A 16363-nucleotide genomic window follows, 5' to 3' on the forward strand; every position below is an offset into this window, starting at 1 on the left:
GAGACTTCTGTTTGGAAACACAATGCACACAATTCTGTAGGAAATAAAAAAATAGTAATAGGTAATAGTTTCTTAAATACATGTGTAACCTCAATGTGCAATTTACATGCACTTGGCTGATGCTTCTGTCAGATGGAAGCCAAAGGCATCAGGGACGGCAGCAGCCATGTGACCATGGATGCGGGGATTGGTTTAATGCTGCTGTGACATCAGCAATCCACCCATTCCCCTCCCACCTCCGCCTCAATCTTCCTCGCTCTCCTTACCGTTCAGTGTCCCTCCTTTTCCTTTCGTCAGCATCTCTCCTAAAAGAGATGGCATGCGTTGGTGCTGCCAGGGCGTTCTGGACTTAGCATGCACTGATAGGACCCCTTATTCCTGGATTTTGCCGAATATTCCTTCGGCTCCCTTGCTTTTGCTCAGTCTCCCCTTGCTGTCCTCTACAGCTGCTGTCACCCCCCCTCCCCACCCCTGTACATGGGAGTTGGGCCTCTCGGGGAGGAGGGTGTCAACATCCGTGCTGAGCTCTGGAACCATGCACAATAAGCCATGCCCTGCCTATGCATCCTTTAACCAGCTGGAATCATTTCCACTTGAGTCCATCCACAAACCAGCGGCAGTATAGGATGAAAATCTGGAATCATGATGCAAGGTAATTTGTACACTCCCTGTCTTTTACCCCTTGCGTTCTCCTCTTGCCCTCTTATGTCCTGCTGGGCTATTAAAGACTGAATTCATTGACGTGCTCTGTCATGCAGTGCGGACGACTCGGGACACTTGGACTATGCATTAATAAGCCTGGTGACGGGTTTGTTGTACATTGGCAAGATTCAGTATGTCCAATGAATCCAAAGGCGAGTGAGGTGTGGTTAAAAAAAACAACAAAAAAGATGGTACCCTGATGCAATGTTATCTTGTTGGTGTCCTGTCGTGCAGGGATTGATTATCATTGTAATTGTACATGTCTGCACATGGCTATGTGCTGTATGTGTATTGACGATGGCTGGAAGGTGAACAGTATCTTGCACCTCGTGCATCACTATGGTGATATCTCACATACTTAAGGACGAAATCAGTTCAATGATAAACTAGGGCATGCCTAAATCATATACGTCAACCTCAATGACAGGTGCTCCTACGTCAGCGCTAACGTGCAAATGATGGCAGCTAAAATTAGCAAAGACCTACAGTTAGTCTCCCGTGGTGTTACATGTACTTGCCTAGCTTGGGGATATTCACGTGTTATCTGACTCTGGCTGACTGCATTTCTTATGTACTGTATTTACACAAACCTTCTTCTTGAAGTTACTGCACTTTTGCTTGTTAAATTTTAATGTCAAGATACTACGGGTGCTAATGCAGGGGTGGTAAACATACGGCCTACGGGCCGGAACCGGCCCGTAAGAAGTTTTGATCAGGCCCGCAGGATAATTCAAAAGTGAAAAAAATGCATAAAAGACACGGAATGAATAAGGTGCAATTCATGGAATATCCGCTAGGGGACATACTGTTTTGATCAGAGGAAAAGACAGCATTGTTTTGATCAGAAAAGAAGACAACAGCAGCCTCAGTCTGTCACTGAGACAGAGCCAACACAGCAGACGCTACCAAGGACTTGTGAATACTTTATTCTTTACACATGTTATAGCACTCTCCTTAGTTTGTAAAGTGTAGGCAGGGATTAACGTACATTTACATTTTACGTACATTTACATTTTATATGCTCGTGTAAATGGTTTATAAATTCCGTTTAATCGTGCATTACTATATTTTTCAATACCAATTACTTGTCAAGGTTTTGTGCCTTTGTACAGTCAGTGGGATCAGTTGCAATCAAAACATCATGAAATGTTTTGTAAAAGATATGTTCATTAAATTTCAACATTTTCCTAGTGTTCATGTGCTTCTTTAGACCAAAACAAAGGAAAGACATATTATTTTGGTTATTTATAACAGAGTATGGTATAATTTTTAATGGTCCGGTCCACTTGACATCTACCGAGGCTGTATGTGGCCCACAATGTGTGCTAATGCTAAAATCTTCATGATGCCGAGCTCCCTTTCTTTCATTGTGTGTGCTCTAGGACTGAAAAAACGAACCAGGAAAGCCTTGGGTTTACGCAAAAAAGACAAGGATACAGAGGCGACGTAAGTTACCTTGAATGTGCTGGACTGACCTTTCCCTGACGACAAGCTAAATGTAACGAGAAATGCATGCCTGTACAAAATGACAATGTATCTCAGAGGGCATGCTTCCAATGTTCTAACATTGAGTATTCCCAATATGCAAGTGGACAAAAGCACAAATTGAGTGATGTAAAGTGCTATTCGCACCAATCCAAAAGCATCCCGATAGGTTCCAATTTGTATTGAAATTGTCTTAATTTTGACCAAACTGTCCTTTCAGATCACGGGCTGTACTGTCTGTGTCCGGTTTAACTCATTCAGTACTAGCCAATTCTGGACCAAGTCTTAAAAGACGTTTAAAATCGTCTTTGGGAGTGAATGAGTTTATCTCTATCCTAACTTTGCTTTTGTAAAGATAACTCGGAGATACGTGAGGCAATACAAAACCAAAAAAAAGTATTATTTGGTTGATGTACATAGTAATATGAAGTAATATGATCTCAGTCTGTGTCTTTCTTGTTCAACATAATATTCCAGGAACAAAATTCCACCTGGCACAAAAGTACTCTAAAATGTATCGATTAGAATGCAGTGGTCACATTTTTAACTGTCACGATTACATTACATTTCATCACATTACGTCTTCGGGATCTAATATTCACTTTGCTTGACATTGAATGGTCCATGAAAACCTTTGGTGGTACTTAGGAATTGTTCACTGATAGCGGATAGCAGAAGACTAAATCCAGATTTTTTATGTTTATTTTTTATTTATTTTAGATGAAATAAATACATTTACTGATATTTTTGTTTTTACCGTTCACTAAATTTGCTTTTCATTGCTCAAAAGCACTCAACTGAAAAATAAGACGGCTACACTCATGTGGATGCTCAAGTCATACTATTTATGTGTCTCTTGTAATTTCAAACAGGAGCTCACCTGACAAAGAAGGAACCGGAAGTGGAAAGAAAGGAAATGTGTGTATATATATACTCTATATATGTTGGATTTTTTGGATACTGTGGGACTGTCTAGGATGGCAAGCTATAATTATGCGCAAAAGTGGCTGTTCTCACAAGAACTTTGCAGTTCACATCCAGTTATTTACTGAGCCTAATTCAAATACATATTTTTCCCTAATGTCAGAATAAATTTGACTGTCAAAATATCATACACTTTCCTTTGATAAATATTTGGCATTTCTTGTTTTTAATACTTTGTGACACTTTGATGACGTTGAGCTTCCTTGTTGTCAATTTGTACAGAAAAAGACAAATGGAGCACCCAATGGTTTCTATGGCGAATTTGACTGGCACAGATATGTGAGTGTTCACTGCTTCCTCTTGTCTTGCTGATACCTCTTTTTCACTTTTCAGTGCACAGAGCAGGAGCTAGCCACGTCAGTGAGCCTGTTTTCACAAAGAGTTATCAAACATTCAAATTTTAAAGGCAGATTTTTTTTTTAAATCTCCTCTTGTGTCAGTGTCTGTTGGACTACTGCAACACAATTTCCACTGCAGAATTCCTGTGAGAATAGTTAAAAGAAACTTTGAATAATTTATCATTTTTCTCCCCGTCATTTCAGGCATCGCCTGATGTGGATGAAGAGGGCTTTAGCCAACGTCCTGGTGATGAAGGCGATGATATCCTTTTTGTACAATATAATACATCTTTATTTATAAACCGTATTTTCTGCACTACAAGGCGCTTCAGATTATAAGGCGAACCTTCAATGAATGGCCCATTTTAAAACTGTTTTCATAGATAGGGCGCACTAAATAGAAGCTATGATAGTGGCTGCTGTTGCGCTATGCGTCCACTAGATGGAGCTACGCTAAAAGGAATACATTACAATACTATACAGGTTTATTTATATATCGAGCCTTCACAACCACTGCACCTGAAACAAAACCGTAAGTAACCAGGGAAACATCTCTCTTCTTTCCGTACCAAGCCTAACATCTCACGTTCTTTCATTTTAAAAGGACCCCTTTTCCTCTGTCCTTGACAAATGCTTACCAGCTTCCACGGGAAAGCAGTTTTTCTCCTCCAGCGATTCAGAGGACGATGAAGAAAGCAAGAAAAAATTCCAAATCAAGATCAAACCACTAGCCGCTGAGAGTGCCAAGTGCATCCCTCCGTCACTGGATGAGCTAAAAGCCTCAGTGGGAGGTTTGGCGCTCTCTCCGTCTCTGGTGAGAAAACTCATGAAGAAAGCTCTTATTTTATTTTAAAAAAAAAAAGATCTTTCGGATTTCTCTTGTTGTTTATCTCATTCTATTTTACATTCATGTCATTTTTTTCACTGAACTCCTGTCTTCCTGCAGAAGAGAAGTCCGGTAAGCCATTTGAATTTAAAAAAAAAATCTATTTATGATTTCTTTATTTTTAAATTACGAAACGGCTTGAATGATGCTTGCCACAAATGACCTTTTAGCTGCCCCCAATTTTGCATGAGTAATGCCTGTGGCTGAATATACTGTGCAGCTTTACTGAAACGGACATCAAATAATACATACAAACATAACACACAAGTCTTCCTTAGTACTGAGGCAGTCTCAATGAAACCGACACGATCGTGCCGTCCTTGTCATTAATCTCTTGTGTGTTATGGCTCACACTGCATTATAAGAGCCTTGTATCACAAGTAAAGAGGAACGCTGTGTGCAGTTTTTAGTTGATGTGAATTTGACTGATTTGTCACTCACTTTCTGACCCAGGTCTGTTCTCTCTTCCTTTTTGCCGGTCTCAGAGACGCAGTCCGGTGAGTTTGTGGCATCGCCTTCCGACAACCCCGAAAGTTCTCATCTCCTCTGCAGTGCACAAAGACTGACAAACAGTTTCTGAGAACACGCTCAGAAAAGTGTTGACAATTGGAGGTAGCTTGAAAATATGTTAAGGAGGTGATGTTGACTTCATTTAAAGCACTTTTCATGACACGCAAAACACTTTCAATTCAGGCCCACTCACCAACCCGACAAATTTCGATGGAATGAGGCAAAGCGCCACATTTTGGCTTATATTTCAAATAAATGGCAACACAAGATTTTTCATCTTGGAAAAAAAAGGATTTAGGATGGCAATGTTAGCATTTTTCTTGGTGTGATTTATTTTATCCTTTTGCAGGGACGGATAAAGAGGCACCTGTCATGTAAGTGCATCTGAATGTGTTTGCTTTTTGATGACAACTATACAAGGCAGCCATTCATCTGCCGGTTTACGTTTCTATTAGGTGAAGAGATTGCTCGGCCGAGACGCTCTACCCACACGCCCAGTCCTGCCCCCGACACCCCAAGGTCTTTCATTATTGTCTCTTATTTACTAATCATCCTGAATATATTGAATGCCGGAGCCCACAAAGGCTTTCTACAGGGGCTACATTGTGTGTACACCTCAGCCGGTCGAACTTTGAAACATGATCCACCTTCGTTTGTACGAACATGAAAAAAATCTATTACTTCAATAAAATCAGATTTTATTGCATTCCCTTTGCAGTGGCGGACTACCACAGAACATCCCTGCCTTCTTTGGACTGACCTCAGAGAGCCAGTATGGTAGATATGATGGTATTGGAACTCATCACACAAATCCATATAAAGCTATGCCAGAGGCAAAATAATAGTCATCGTTTCTGCAGTGGTTCCTGCTGATGTCTGGGGAGGATCAAGGCCAAGGTCCGAGTCGCCTTTGAGCAGAAGTTTCCCAACAGGAGGTATGTTTCTGAATAGATCTTCGGAATTGCTGAAATGTTAAGACCTGTGTCCAATCGTCGTTGCAGCTCCTCCCCCACTGCCTCCCAAAAACATGATATCGCAGCGTCAAGGCTATCCTTCACAATCTGCTGGTAAATAGCCCTCCAAGTGCATTGTGGGTTGAATGTGAATACAGAGGTCCGAGTTCATCATTATTATTATTTATTTATTTTTTTGGCAGTTGATTTACCCAATGGCAGAGCAAGTCGCAGTTCTGCCCCCATCTACCTGAGCGTCCTGTCCCCCTCTTCCTACCGAGGCTCCGCAGCCCCTGACCTCGACGACGTGTTTGGCCCCGTGGGTAGCCCGCGCACCGCTGCGGAAACGGCGTCCACCAGATGGGTTACTTTCCCAAACGACAGACCTCCACCCCCGGATGAGCCCGCTCCGCCCCCTCCGCCGGATTCTCCTGCCCCTGACACGCCCTCGTCCACACCCTCCAGCCCGTGCCTCTCGCCTGGACCACCTCCCGATGAGCCCCCGCCTTCACCTCCGGTGTTCTCTCCTGAGTCGTCGCCTCCTTTTATGCCACTGGACTCACGTCCTTCCATCATGTTGGGACCTCCTCCTCCAGATGAACCAGCCCCTCCCCTGCCTCCTTACTTCTCTCCCACAAGTTCACCGGCAGTCTGCCTTGATGAGGAGGCAATTGATGAGGAGGTGCTGCAGTTTGCACATTACACACCCTCTCCAGTATCAATAAGTCCAGTGCCTCCTCTGCCAGCGGAAAGAAGGTCCCCTCGAGCAGGAGTTGTATCGCCCCTGGTTTTGGGGATAGCGGGGGGGAAAAGGACACCAGAGGGAGTGCACCTGAGAGATGACATCCCAGACTTCACTGGTTCACCCAGAGAGCTAACACCGAGCTTCCGTGGAACTCCACCTCCTCTTCCTCCGACCACATACCGATCTCTTGTGTCTTCCCCTGGGACTTACTCAGGTAGCTGTGAGTATTGAGCTCTTGACATATTTACTTGTCGTGTGACATGCCCTCAAAAGTATCGTGTACATCTGAGAAAGGACAATGGAATATGTGCAGTTAAATAAATAAACAGTTGAATACATTAATAATAATTTGGTGGCGGCCCGGTGGCCGAGTGGTTAGCACGCTGACCTCACAGTGCAGAGGTTCGATTTCAGCTCCGGCCTTCCTGCGTGGAGTTTGCATGTTCTCCCCGTGCTTGCATGGGTTCAGAAAATGGATGGATAGCATTTTGGGGGTTTTCTAAAAAGTACGATAGGGTTTTTTTTTTGTTTGTTTTTAACTTTTACTGCCATCTAGTGCTGCAATCAACAAAGTCTAGTGAAAAGATGGCTGAAATACCGTTCCCCAAAACATGGGTTTACTTATACAAGAACCTCTGTGACCTTATCATTGTAGTCATTCAGCAAGCAAGAAAAGTCAGTTGATTTCAGTTGAACATAAATCTGTCCCTGCATTGATATAAAGGCAGTGCTAACCTCAGACACCGGTTTGTCCCTCAGGCCCATCTTCACCAGCCCGCTCCGCCACGCCGCAGTCTCGAGGCAGTCCGGTCCCTCCTCCTCCTCCCCCACGGCCGTCCTCGCGGCCAAAGTTGCCCCCCGGAAAGCCAATCCCAGACCTGGTATGTGTTGTGCCCAGGTTTGACCTTTGACCTTGCATTTTTCTTCCCAAAAGTCTTACAGTGAGCTTGTGAAAATACATGGGCATTATTCAGTCATTTATTTTTAATTGGCGATGTTGCACACAAGGCAACCATGTTTACACCTGACGGAGAGAGAGAAATGCTATAGACGAGCAATAGCACAACCGTTTGTGACACTCAAATTCACATGTTGTGTGTTCATGGCGGCTATTTGCCATAATCAAGTTATGTTTTGCATCCAGACTCCGCCCTTCAGTCCTCCAGTCTCTGCAAGTCCTCCGCCTTTTGCGCCACTGGCCCGGGCCGAGAGCGCTTCCTCCATCTCCTCCGTAACGTCACATAGTGCGGCGTCCACGCCCACTTTAGGGAGGGACCTCAATCTATCCAACGCAGGTACACTCTGGCTGCATGTGTATCCATCTTGCTCATCATTGTGTCGTTGGATCACATCGCCATGTCTCTCTCCTTTGATCTTTCCTCCCGTGTCCACTCGCTTAGAGACCAGACAGCCTCTGATCTGGTTTGACCACGACAGATTTTATTTAGCTTTAGAGGGTGAGTCGAGTCAGACTGTTTCTGTCTGCATGCAATCGTCTCCTTGCGACACGCTCCCGCCTCGCAATGCAATTGAACCGTACTACTTGGTTAAAATGGCGGTGAGGTTCTGTCCACGCTTCAGTTTAAAATAATCAACCTCATTGCTCATCCCATCCCACGTCCTGCTCATGTTCCTTTGTTTGGAACTGTTTTGCCTTAAAAGCCTGCTGATAGGCTCCTGTGTAACCTGATGGTGACGATTTGCTCTGATGGAGCTGGTATGTAGGTATTTATGTGTAGCTGTGTTTGACCCATTTAGGATGTTCAAGAGGGCCCAGCCCACTTACCATGGGACCACAGGACACTCTGCCAGTGGCAGCTGCCTTCACAGAAACTGTTAATGCCTATTTCAAAGGCGCGGACCCCAGCAAGTAGGCCCACATTTTGGCTTATGTAGAACATGCCATGACCGATATTTACTCATCACCCTTATATTATATTGCAATGTACACAATAAATATGATTTCTACAATCAGTTACTTGAAGTGAATGTTTTACTGTTTCAATCTCTGACCAGCCTCTTTCTTTCCTCCTCTTTCAGGTGTGTAGTGAAGATCACCGGGGAACTGGTGCTCTCCTTCCCGGCAGGCATCACCAGGCATTTTGCCAGCCACCCGACTCAACCTGTCCTCATCTTTAGCATCAGCAACTACAGCCGACTGGAGCAGGTCCTCCCCAATCCACAGCTGCTGTGCTGGTAGGAGTACACAGCAAAGGAAACATTTTGATTTCATATTTTAAAAATCAAATCACTGAATCGTGTCTCTTCTTCTGATCCTGTTAGTGATTCCCCAACAGACAGTGTAGACACCAAGGAGTTCTGGGTGAATATGCAAAACTTGATGAGTCATCTTAAGAAAGTGGCTGAGCAGAAGCCCCAGGCAACATACTACAATGTGGATATGATCAAATATCAGGTATCCATCTATCCAGCCATGTGTTTGACCTTTAATTACGGTACTCCATCCATCCGTCCATCCATCCATCAAGATCCTTACCTTTGTGTGTTCCAGGTGTCAGCAGATGGAATCCAGTCCACTCCTCTCAATCTAGCTGTGAGTTGGCGTGGCGATGCCGGGAACACAGACCTAAGGATAGACTACAAATACAACACAGAGGCCATGGCGACCCCAGCTCCCCTTCACAATCTCCACTTTCTGGTTCCGGTCGATGGAGGCGTAGCTAAACTCCAGGCTATGGTCCCACCTGCCACCTGGTAAGGGCTTTCTACATTAGTAATATTTATTCACAACTTATTATGTAGCTTTGTGCAGGTTTGTTGTTCTATCAAACCCAACAAAGTAGAGACTCAAGAAAATGAGCAGTACAATGTGCATTGAAGGGGAAAGTGTGACGAACATTATTTTTAATTATGTCATTACTGTATGTTTTTATGAAGTAAAATACTATAGAGTGCCGTTTTTCCACCGAACAACACCCCAAAACAAAACGGCTGGAACGGATTAATGGCATTTCCATTCATTTTAGTGGAGAAAGATGATTTGAAACAGCACATAGCATTGTGACCTTCAAGCTTACTGCTAAAAGAATCTGGAATTGCTAGAAAACATTACATATATTAATTATTAATATTCATATATAAATACTGTTTTATTTTTATTTTTGAAGGAATCCAGACCAACAGATGATACAGTGGAAGATTCCCAGCCTTTCGAATAGGTCTGAAAATGGAGGCAAGTTACCTTTGAAATCCTTTCAATGCTCTCAAATCTATTCTATTCCCATGCGTTTCATTCGCAATACAGAATCATTTGTGATGAAATCTGCTTTGGCTGCATTTGTGTCCTGTAGGAGTAGGGGCTCTCCTGGGCCGCTTCCAGATGACTGAGGGTCTCTGCAAACCCTCCCAGCTGACAGTTCACTTCACCAGTGAGGGCAGCACGATGTCCGGTTGTGATATTCAGCTGCTCGGGACAGGCTACAGGCTATCCCTAATTAAGAAGAGGTTTGCTGCAGGTCAGTATGCATTAGAAACATGGGTTTCTTTTCAAATCAGTTTGAATCATTCTACTTTTCCTAAAAACGCTTTTTACTTCACAGGGAAATATTTGGCCGATAATTAGCGGACCTGTCCAAGCGCACAAACGGTGAATCTGTGTTTTTTGACTCTGAAGACAAATAAATCATTTTCATGTATTTTAAACTTTACAACACCCATCAGTGAAAAGAGGCCTGCAGGGTGTATGCAAAATATTTAGTTTGTTACTTGAAATACTTTTGGGCCCTAAAGAAGTCCTGGAAACGTAATAACGAGTCCATACAGCCAAACCTCCCTACTTTTGTAGATGATATATATTATGACCATAATCCTAAAGTGGAAAATGTACAAAATTTGTATTATAGGGAGGGTCACTTTCTGATGGAATGATATTAATTTAGAGATTATTGAAACACAAATACACACATTAATTTTTACATCTCTGCTAAAACTGAAACTTAATTAACATTAAAGCTGATATATTTTTAAAAATATGAACCGTTAGCCACTCATTTGAAAGACCTGTGTGGACAAGGAGTAGAGACTGGCAATCGATCAGCTGCAGTTCTTTGGCTGAGACAACAAACTGTATTTTCACGGCCATACGCCGCAGCGTATTATAAGGCGCAGTGTCAGTAACTTTTAAGCGCGCCTTATGGTCCCGAATATACAAAAAATATCATAACACCGTGGGGCACGTGAAATGAAAAAAAGAAACAAAAAAGAAATCCTTAGCTGCGTGTGATTGACGAACGACTTTTTTTGGACACTTTCTGTAGGTTGTCCACTTGAGCCTTAAGATTAACAAGGGTTGTGCCATATCTTAGGAAAAGGAGGTTGTTATTTCAAGAGTGATACTCTATCTACTGTAATGCTGCTTGCTAACTTGGTTTTGATCTTATATGGAGGTCTTGGTTAACTGGTGGACATCAAGTGATGAATGTGTACCAAAAAAAAAAAAAACTGATCCTGCATATGTATGTACCTGCTGTGACTACTTTTATTTTGACCCTGTTGATTCTACGTTGAATCATTTTTCTAATAAGCAATATTGAGATATTTAAGTGTAAAAAGTGTAGATAAAGAGCTATGTTTCAAATATTTCTCTAGGCATATGGATATGTGTCTGTGCTTATTTGTTTATTGATGTCATCCTAAAGCGGTTAGGTGATATGTCATCACTGTTTCTCCTCATCTATTGTTTACCCTGTGTGTCTCGTGTACAAAAACAAGTGTTACTGTTCATGAATAACTCTGGTGCCGCATGAAATCAGTTGCTTTATTGTGATGCTTCTCCATGTCAAAAGCGTCATGATGCAGTGTATTATTGTAAAACCATGCTATCACTTCATGTAAACGCCTACCATTGAATTCGGCATGTAGTCTTTAACATTCCGGCACTCTGATGGAGATGTTTGACCTGCACACAAAGCCCCTGATATTTCTTTCATTTATATTTCATTGTGTCATCTTCAGACTTAATCATCAATGTTGACTCCCAGTTTAGGCCTCGTGTAAGAACGGCTAATTTAAGTTGCTTCTATTTTATTTGCCTTATCTTTGAGCATATTGAACATGATGTTTTTAATGGCTGTCTGTCTTTAAATACACAGAGAATATGCAAACATTTAACGTACATTTCCCATCCAAAGATTTTGAAAGTAAATATGTGAAAAATCAATACAATGTAATTCCTGTTTTACTTGGGTAATAAAGAAAAGAAAAGAAAATACTATAAGTTCATGCCTGTCATTTGTAAATTTGTACTGCTCACAAAACATTCGGATTATTGGGATTTTTCAGTGAAATTTTAGGATGAACCTAAAATACACAAAATTCTTAGCAGGTAAACTTCATTGTCAAAAACAAAAGTTCACCTGCAAAGGAGATAGTACACTTTAGGTTATTCCTCAATTTCATTCGAAATCCCAATAATCCTAATTTTCCTTCAATAGTGCATGTAAATGTACCTGTATATTAACACGTTACAATACAACTTTGCTCTGAAAAAAAAACAGAATTTACTGCTGTGAAAATGTTTTGACAATAGCGTATGGATTTATTTTTATGTCATGTAAAATAAGTAAGTGAACACTTACGTATTTTAAACGAATACGTAAAAAACGACAATCCACTCATCTGTGATCATTACAGTACTGTCATTCTATATCTGTCGATGCACTACGTCATGCGATACGTAATTCCGACATCGAAATTTATGACATTCTCTATGTTTTGTCGTAAATTTACAAGATAAAACACTAAACTAACTAAACAAACCCAATAAACATTGATGATGCTTATTCCAATGTTTCATTTTGGTATAGGGAAATTAAACTGTAAAAATAAATACATTAATAATAAAAAAATCCAACTTCCGTGAAGGAAGCCCCGCCCCCACATTGTCATGACGACGCCAAACGTTAAAACGCCTGTTGTATTCGTAACTATTTTAAACGGTCTTTTGTTTGAATTGATGGAAAGGTGTCGGTTTACAAATAACAAGACGATCATAAATGCGAACGTGCTGATTTGAAATGGGAGTTCGCTAGTTGTTTGTTTTTGTTTTCATCCCCGCATATTTTGTTGGATATTTGAGCTCTTGGTTTTGAAAAAATGTCAGATGTGCATAAAGATAAATCTGTCAGAAGAGACAAGAAGACCAGCAGGGTGCCTTCGGAGGGAAGTCACGGAGTCAAAAACACGGCTGGGAAAACCAAGGAGTGAGTCGACCCTCCGATCCTTAAAACTTTACACCTCTTAGCAAAACAATTTATTGTTCATTAACGTCCCATTGAAATGCTATTATTTGCGATTTGAAGTCTTAAAGAAGTGCCTTAAACTGATAGTCTTTCAACATCACCTGTGTTTCAGCTCTTTAAGCAATGTGTCTGGCATAGATGAACACCATGACGATCGGCTGGTTGTCACTCTTGAGAACACCTACCAGTTAGGTGAATTCACACAAATAACATATCTATCTGTCTATCCACTGTCTGTCTGTCTGTCTGTCTGTATATTCTATTATTCTCGGGAAATACGGACCGTCCTGTCTCATTACATCACCCCTCCCCAAAAAAGGATGATGGAGGCTCCAGAATTGCCTCTTAAGTGGTAGTCTTTTGCCTCTAAAAATCTGAGACAGCCCAAGCACATTTTTCATCTACTCATTTATGTGTGCTTTGATAACAGGACCCCGCAAACGTTTCCCTGCCCCCGCAGTTGTGGAAATACTTAAGGATGTACTCACAAGCTACCTCGAAGAGGAAAAATATGAAGTGGAATGGTCCAGGCAGATGATTAAAACGATTTGTGAGGTAAGCAGCCACCAGGAATCCGGAAGTAATGACAAGACTAATCAGACTTTCTGGTGAGTGTCCAGGCTGATTCCTTTGGATGTCTTTTTTCAGGTGATCAGATCCCGGGTGAAGGACTTGATGATCCGCAGATACAAGCTGGTTGTTTTGGCTCACATTGGCCAGCTGGCTGGGCAGAGCATGCAGATCAGCAGCCGCTGTCTGTGGGACCCTGCAACTGACACCTTTGCGTCTTGGTCTTTCAAGAACACATCTCTGTATGGCGTGGCCAGTGTCTATGCTGTTTACTTTGAGTGAAGCAATGCAGTGTTTCCCCAGTTACGTTGGAAAAGTAACTTTGACTGATTACTTGATTCTAAAAGTAACTATGTTAGATTCATCATGGTCCACTCTACATTTATAATGTGCAGTACATTGTTTTACAAATACTGTACACTGACTTGGGGACCTCATCCAGTCAGTCACACATCCTTGTGGGTCTTTCTCTTTAGTTTTACATATGCTGCGATCAGTTTTGGAAACTAGATAACACTTGGTCAACAGCACGCTGTGCAATGTACCATGATATGTTCTTCATCTGACATAAAATGAAAATAGTGACTGGATTTCCAGCTTGAAAAATGCAAATCACTCTGCTTCCTTTACGTGATTCCTATTCAAGTACAGTATTGTCAGATGCCCCTTACTGCTGACCCAACAACCCAACCATCACTTTGGAAATGAATGATAAGTGACAGTAAATTCTCTGTGAGCTGCAACCCAATAACCAATTCTGATCTTCCAAAGTAACAGTAGTCAGATTACTTTTCTGAGAAAAGTAAGGGTTAAATTAGTCATTACTGTAAAATATGGATATATGAGAGTAACGTAATGTGTACTTTCTTAACACATTACCGGAAGCAAGATTGTATTGAACAAAGATTTTAAAAAAGGCATAACAGTTTGTAAACAACATTCAGTCTTTATTTTTGACTCAAAATCAGGGATGCTTTCATTCCCATCAAATGAATCCCTGTGTCAGGTGATGCCGGCCAACTAGCAGAGCAGAGAGAGGTCGCTCCTTTGACAGCCTCTCTGACAGCACGCCGCTACCAAGGCCTGGTCTTGATCACGCCGATATCGAGCCATCATTGGCACTGCATCTGTTGTCTTGAAGAAGTTTGGGTGGCCTCTGTCTGCTGAAACATTCGTCAACCACTGTTCAAGTTGTAACCCTCTTACACCGTAGAGTGAGTGCTTCCATGTGAAATTTCAGGATCAACCTAAACAAATACTTATACATACCGGTATTTGTTTTCAGCAGCCACTTTAGCCATCTACCGCAAACGAATTACATGCTCATCATTTTATTGCATGTGGAGCATGCAGTCAGGTGTCAACTTGAATTAAAATGGACTATTTCATTCAGAAATGTAGACTGTATATTTGCAATTATAATATTTCTTTGACATGGCTGATATGATTTTTGTTCTTGTCACTCAGCACACATCGGCGGCACTAGGTAGACATCATTTTCATTTTCACACATTTCACACATGTAAGCGATTTGTTTTGAATGTTCTTCATGTATTTCATGTAAGCAGGCACGGTGCTACACAAGGCCAAAGGGGTCTTAGAGCCCAGTCAGAAATCTGTGTGGCCACAGTAAAACCCCTCCAGCATTGTATTTTATTGGGCTGCAACCAAAGATTATTTCAATAACAATTCATCTGTTGGTTATTTTGTCGATTAATCTGACTTGGTATCAATTTTAACAATATTGAGTCCATGGAAATGTATTTGTTGATTCATGGCTCAAGTCCCTGCTACTGAAAAATTGAGCCATGCTCGGCACGAAAAATTGCACGGTCAACTTTGTATCATTCTGAAATTTAATCTGAAATCTGATTATCCCTAATATGTTGCGGAGATTAGCGGATGCCCACTAACCATGCGTGAGGGCGTCCCCCGTCAGTCGTCTCCACCTGGATCCTCCACAAGTGAACACCACGGCCCGCAGCAGCGCCCGACCACACAGCCGTAGTGCGTTTGCGTCCACCAGCACCTGACCCTGCGCTGCACACACCACGCACAGCAGTATGGCCATCTGCAACCCGAATCTCATGATACGCTTACACAAGACAGACATTCTCCTACAAAACGACTGTCTCAATGGGGCATTTTATTTTCAATGATGTGACACAAAGTCACCAGGAAGTGGTGTCATCTTGCATAATTGGCATTTTAATCTTAGCCATGAGAGTGGTTATAACATTTTGTAAATGTTAAGGGGAGGGAATAGCTCATTTATGGCAGAAGTGCAGGGCTTTTAGTTGTTGCCTTAATGGTGCACTAGGAAGTATTTCTGGCTGTACACATAGCAACATAAAAGAGTTTGTGGATACTATCATGAACAGAATCTGTGATTCTGAGAAAGCACACCTGCATCTCCAGGTGATTAAATACGAGTGACTCATGGAAAAAAAGCAGATGCAAACATTATGGAAGATTAAGATTTAGGATTGTAGACGAGCAGATGGAAATGATGCACTGTACTCTATTTCTTAATTTGCATTGTGTCTAGATAGGGTGGCACGGTGGTCGACTGGTTAGCATGTCGGCTTCACTGTGCAAAAGTGCAAGGTTCGATTCTGGCTCCGGCCTTTCTGTATGAAGGTTGCATGTTCTCCCTGTGCCTGTGTGGGTTTTCTCCGGTTACTCCGATTTCCTCCCACATTCTAAAAACATGCATGGAAGGTTAATGGAACACTCTAAATTGTCCCAAAGTGTGCTTGTGAGTGTGGATGGTTGTTTGTCTATGTGTGATCTTCATTATCTTATGACAAGCATTTAATATTTAGAAAGTAGAACATTTTTACTTATTTCTTGTGTGCTGTTTGTGTTCCAGATGAGAGAAAGAGGTAGCACGGAGAGCTTGTGTTTACCATATCTGCCTCACAGTTTGG

The 16363-nt window shown here is 41.9% G+C and overlaps 2 protein-coding genes across 5 annotated transcripts; both read left to right on the forward strand.

The window, feature by feature from the left end:
- The first annotated feature begins 243 nt into the window (after window positions 1–243).
- On the forward strand, window positions 244–11831 carry sgip1b (SH3GL interacting endocytic adaptor 1b). 4 transcript variants are annotated; one of them, XM_052087483.1, is made up of 23 exons: window positions 244–652; window positions 2085–2148; window positions 3060–3105; window positions 3394–3450; window positions 3714–3771; window positions 4148–4323; window positions 4456–4467; window positions 4881–4892; window positions 5255–5279; window positions 5361–5424; window positions 5624–5694; window positions 5766–5840; window positions 5907–5972; window positions 6062–6823; window positions 7363–7484; window positions 7748–7898; window positions 8362–8473; window positions 8644–8799; window positions 8887–9019; window positions 9116–9318; window positions 9732–9796; window positions 9915–10079; window positions 10164–11831. In XM_052087483.1, exons 1-23 carry the CDS (start codon window positions 643–645, stop codon window positions 10184–10186), a joined length of 2628 nt encoding a protein of 875 aa, XP_051943443.1. In that variant the 5' UTR covers window positions 244–642; the 3' UTR covers window positions 10187–11831. The 4 variants fall into 4 exon arrangements, 3 of the variants coding, with proteins under 3 accessions (XP_051943443.1, XP_051943442.1, XP_051943441.1); XR_007967034.1 differs by lacking the exons at window positions 244–652; window positions 2085–2148; window positions 3060–3105; window positions 3394–3450; window positions 3714–3771 and having other exon boundaries at window positions 4282–4467; window positions 4849–4892; window positions 10164–10790; window positions 10827–11831; XM_052087482.1 differs by lacking the exons at window positions 244–652; window positions 2085–2148; window positions 3060–3105; window positions 3394–3450; window positions 3714–3771 and having other exon boundaries at window positions 4281–4467; window positions 4849–4892; window positions 6062–6817.
- Window positions 11832–12364: 533 nt separating this feature from the next.
- Window positions 12365–14018, forward strand: LOC127616095 (dynein light chain Tctex-type 5-B-like). The gene is made up of 4 exons (XM_052087507.1): window positions 12365–12824; window positions 12976–13055; window positions 13294–13418; window positions 13512–14018. Exons 1-4 carry the CDS (start codon window positions 12718–12720, stop codon window positions 13713–13715), a joined length of 516 nt encoding a protein of 171 aa, XP_051943467.1. The 5' UTR covers window positions 12365–12717; the 3' UTR covers window positions 13716–14018.
- The last annotated feature ends 2345 nt before the right edge of the window (window positions 14019–16363 follow it).

This window comes from Hippocampus zosterae, chromosome 15, assembly GCF_025434085.1.
Source record: "Hippocampus zosterae strain Florida chromosome 15, ASM2543408v3, whole genome shotgun sequence".
In the NCBI taxonomy this organism is placed as follows: domain Eukaryota; kingdom Metazoa; phylum Chordata; class Actinopteri; order Syngnathiformes; family Syngnathidae; genus Hippocampus; species Hippocampus zosterae.

Excerpts from the sequence above, each read along its gene's own strand:
- sgip1b (XM_052087483.1), top strand. Across the intron at positions 5,841-5,906 it reads CAGAAGTTTCCCAACAGGAG|CTCCTCCCCCACTGCCTCCC; the intron begins GTATGTTTCTGA and ends TCGTCGTTGCAG. Across the intron at positions 7,485-7,747 it reads GAAAGCCAATCCCAGACCTG|ACTCCGCCCTTCAGTCCTCC; the intron begins GTATGTGTTGTG and ends TTTTGCATCCAG.
- LOC127616095 (XM_052087507.1), top strand. The coding sequence starts at position 12,718 with ATGTCAGATGTGCATAAAGATAAATCTGTCAGAAGAGACAAGAAGACC. Across the intron at positions 13,056-13,293 it reads TGAGAACACCTACCAGTTAG|GACCCCGCAAACGTTTCCCT; the intron begins GTGAATTCACAC and ends CTTTGATAACAG. Across the intron at positions 13,419-13,511 it reads TGATTAAAACGATTTGTGAG|GTGATCAGATCCCGGGTGAA; the intron begins GTAAGCAGCCAC and ends GTCTTTTTTCAG.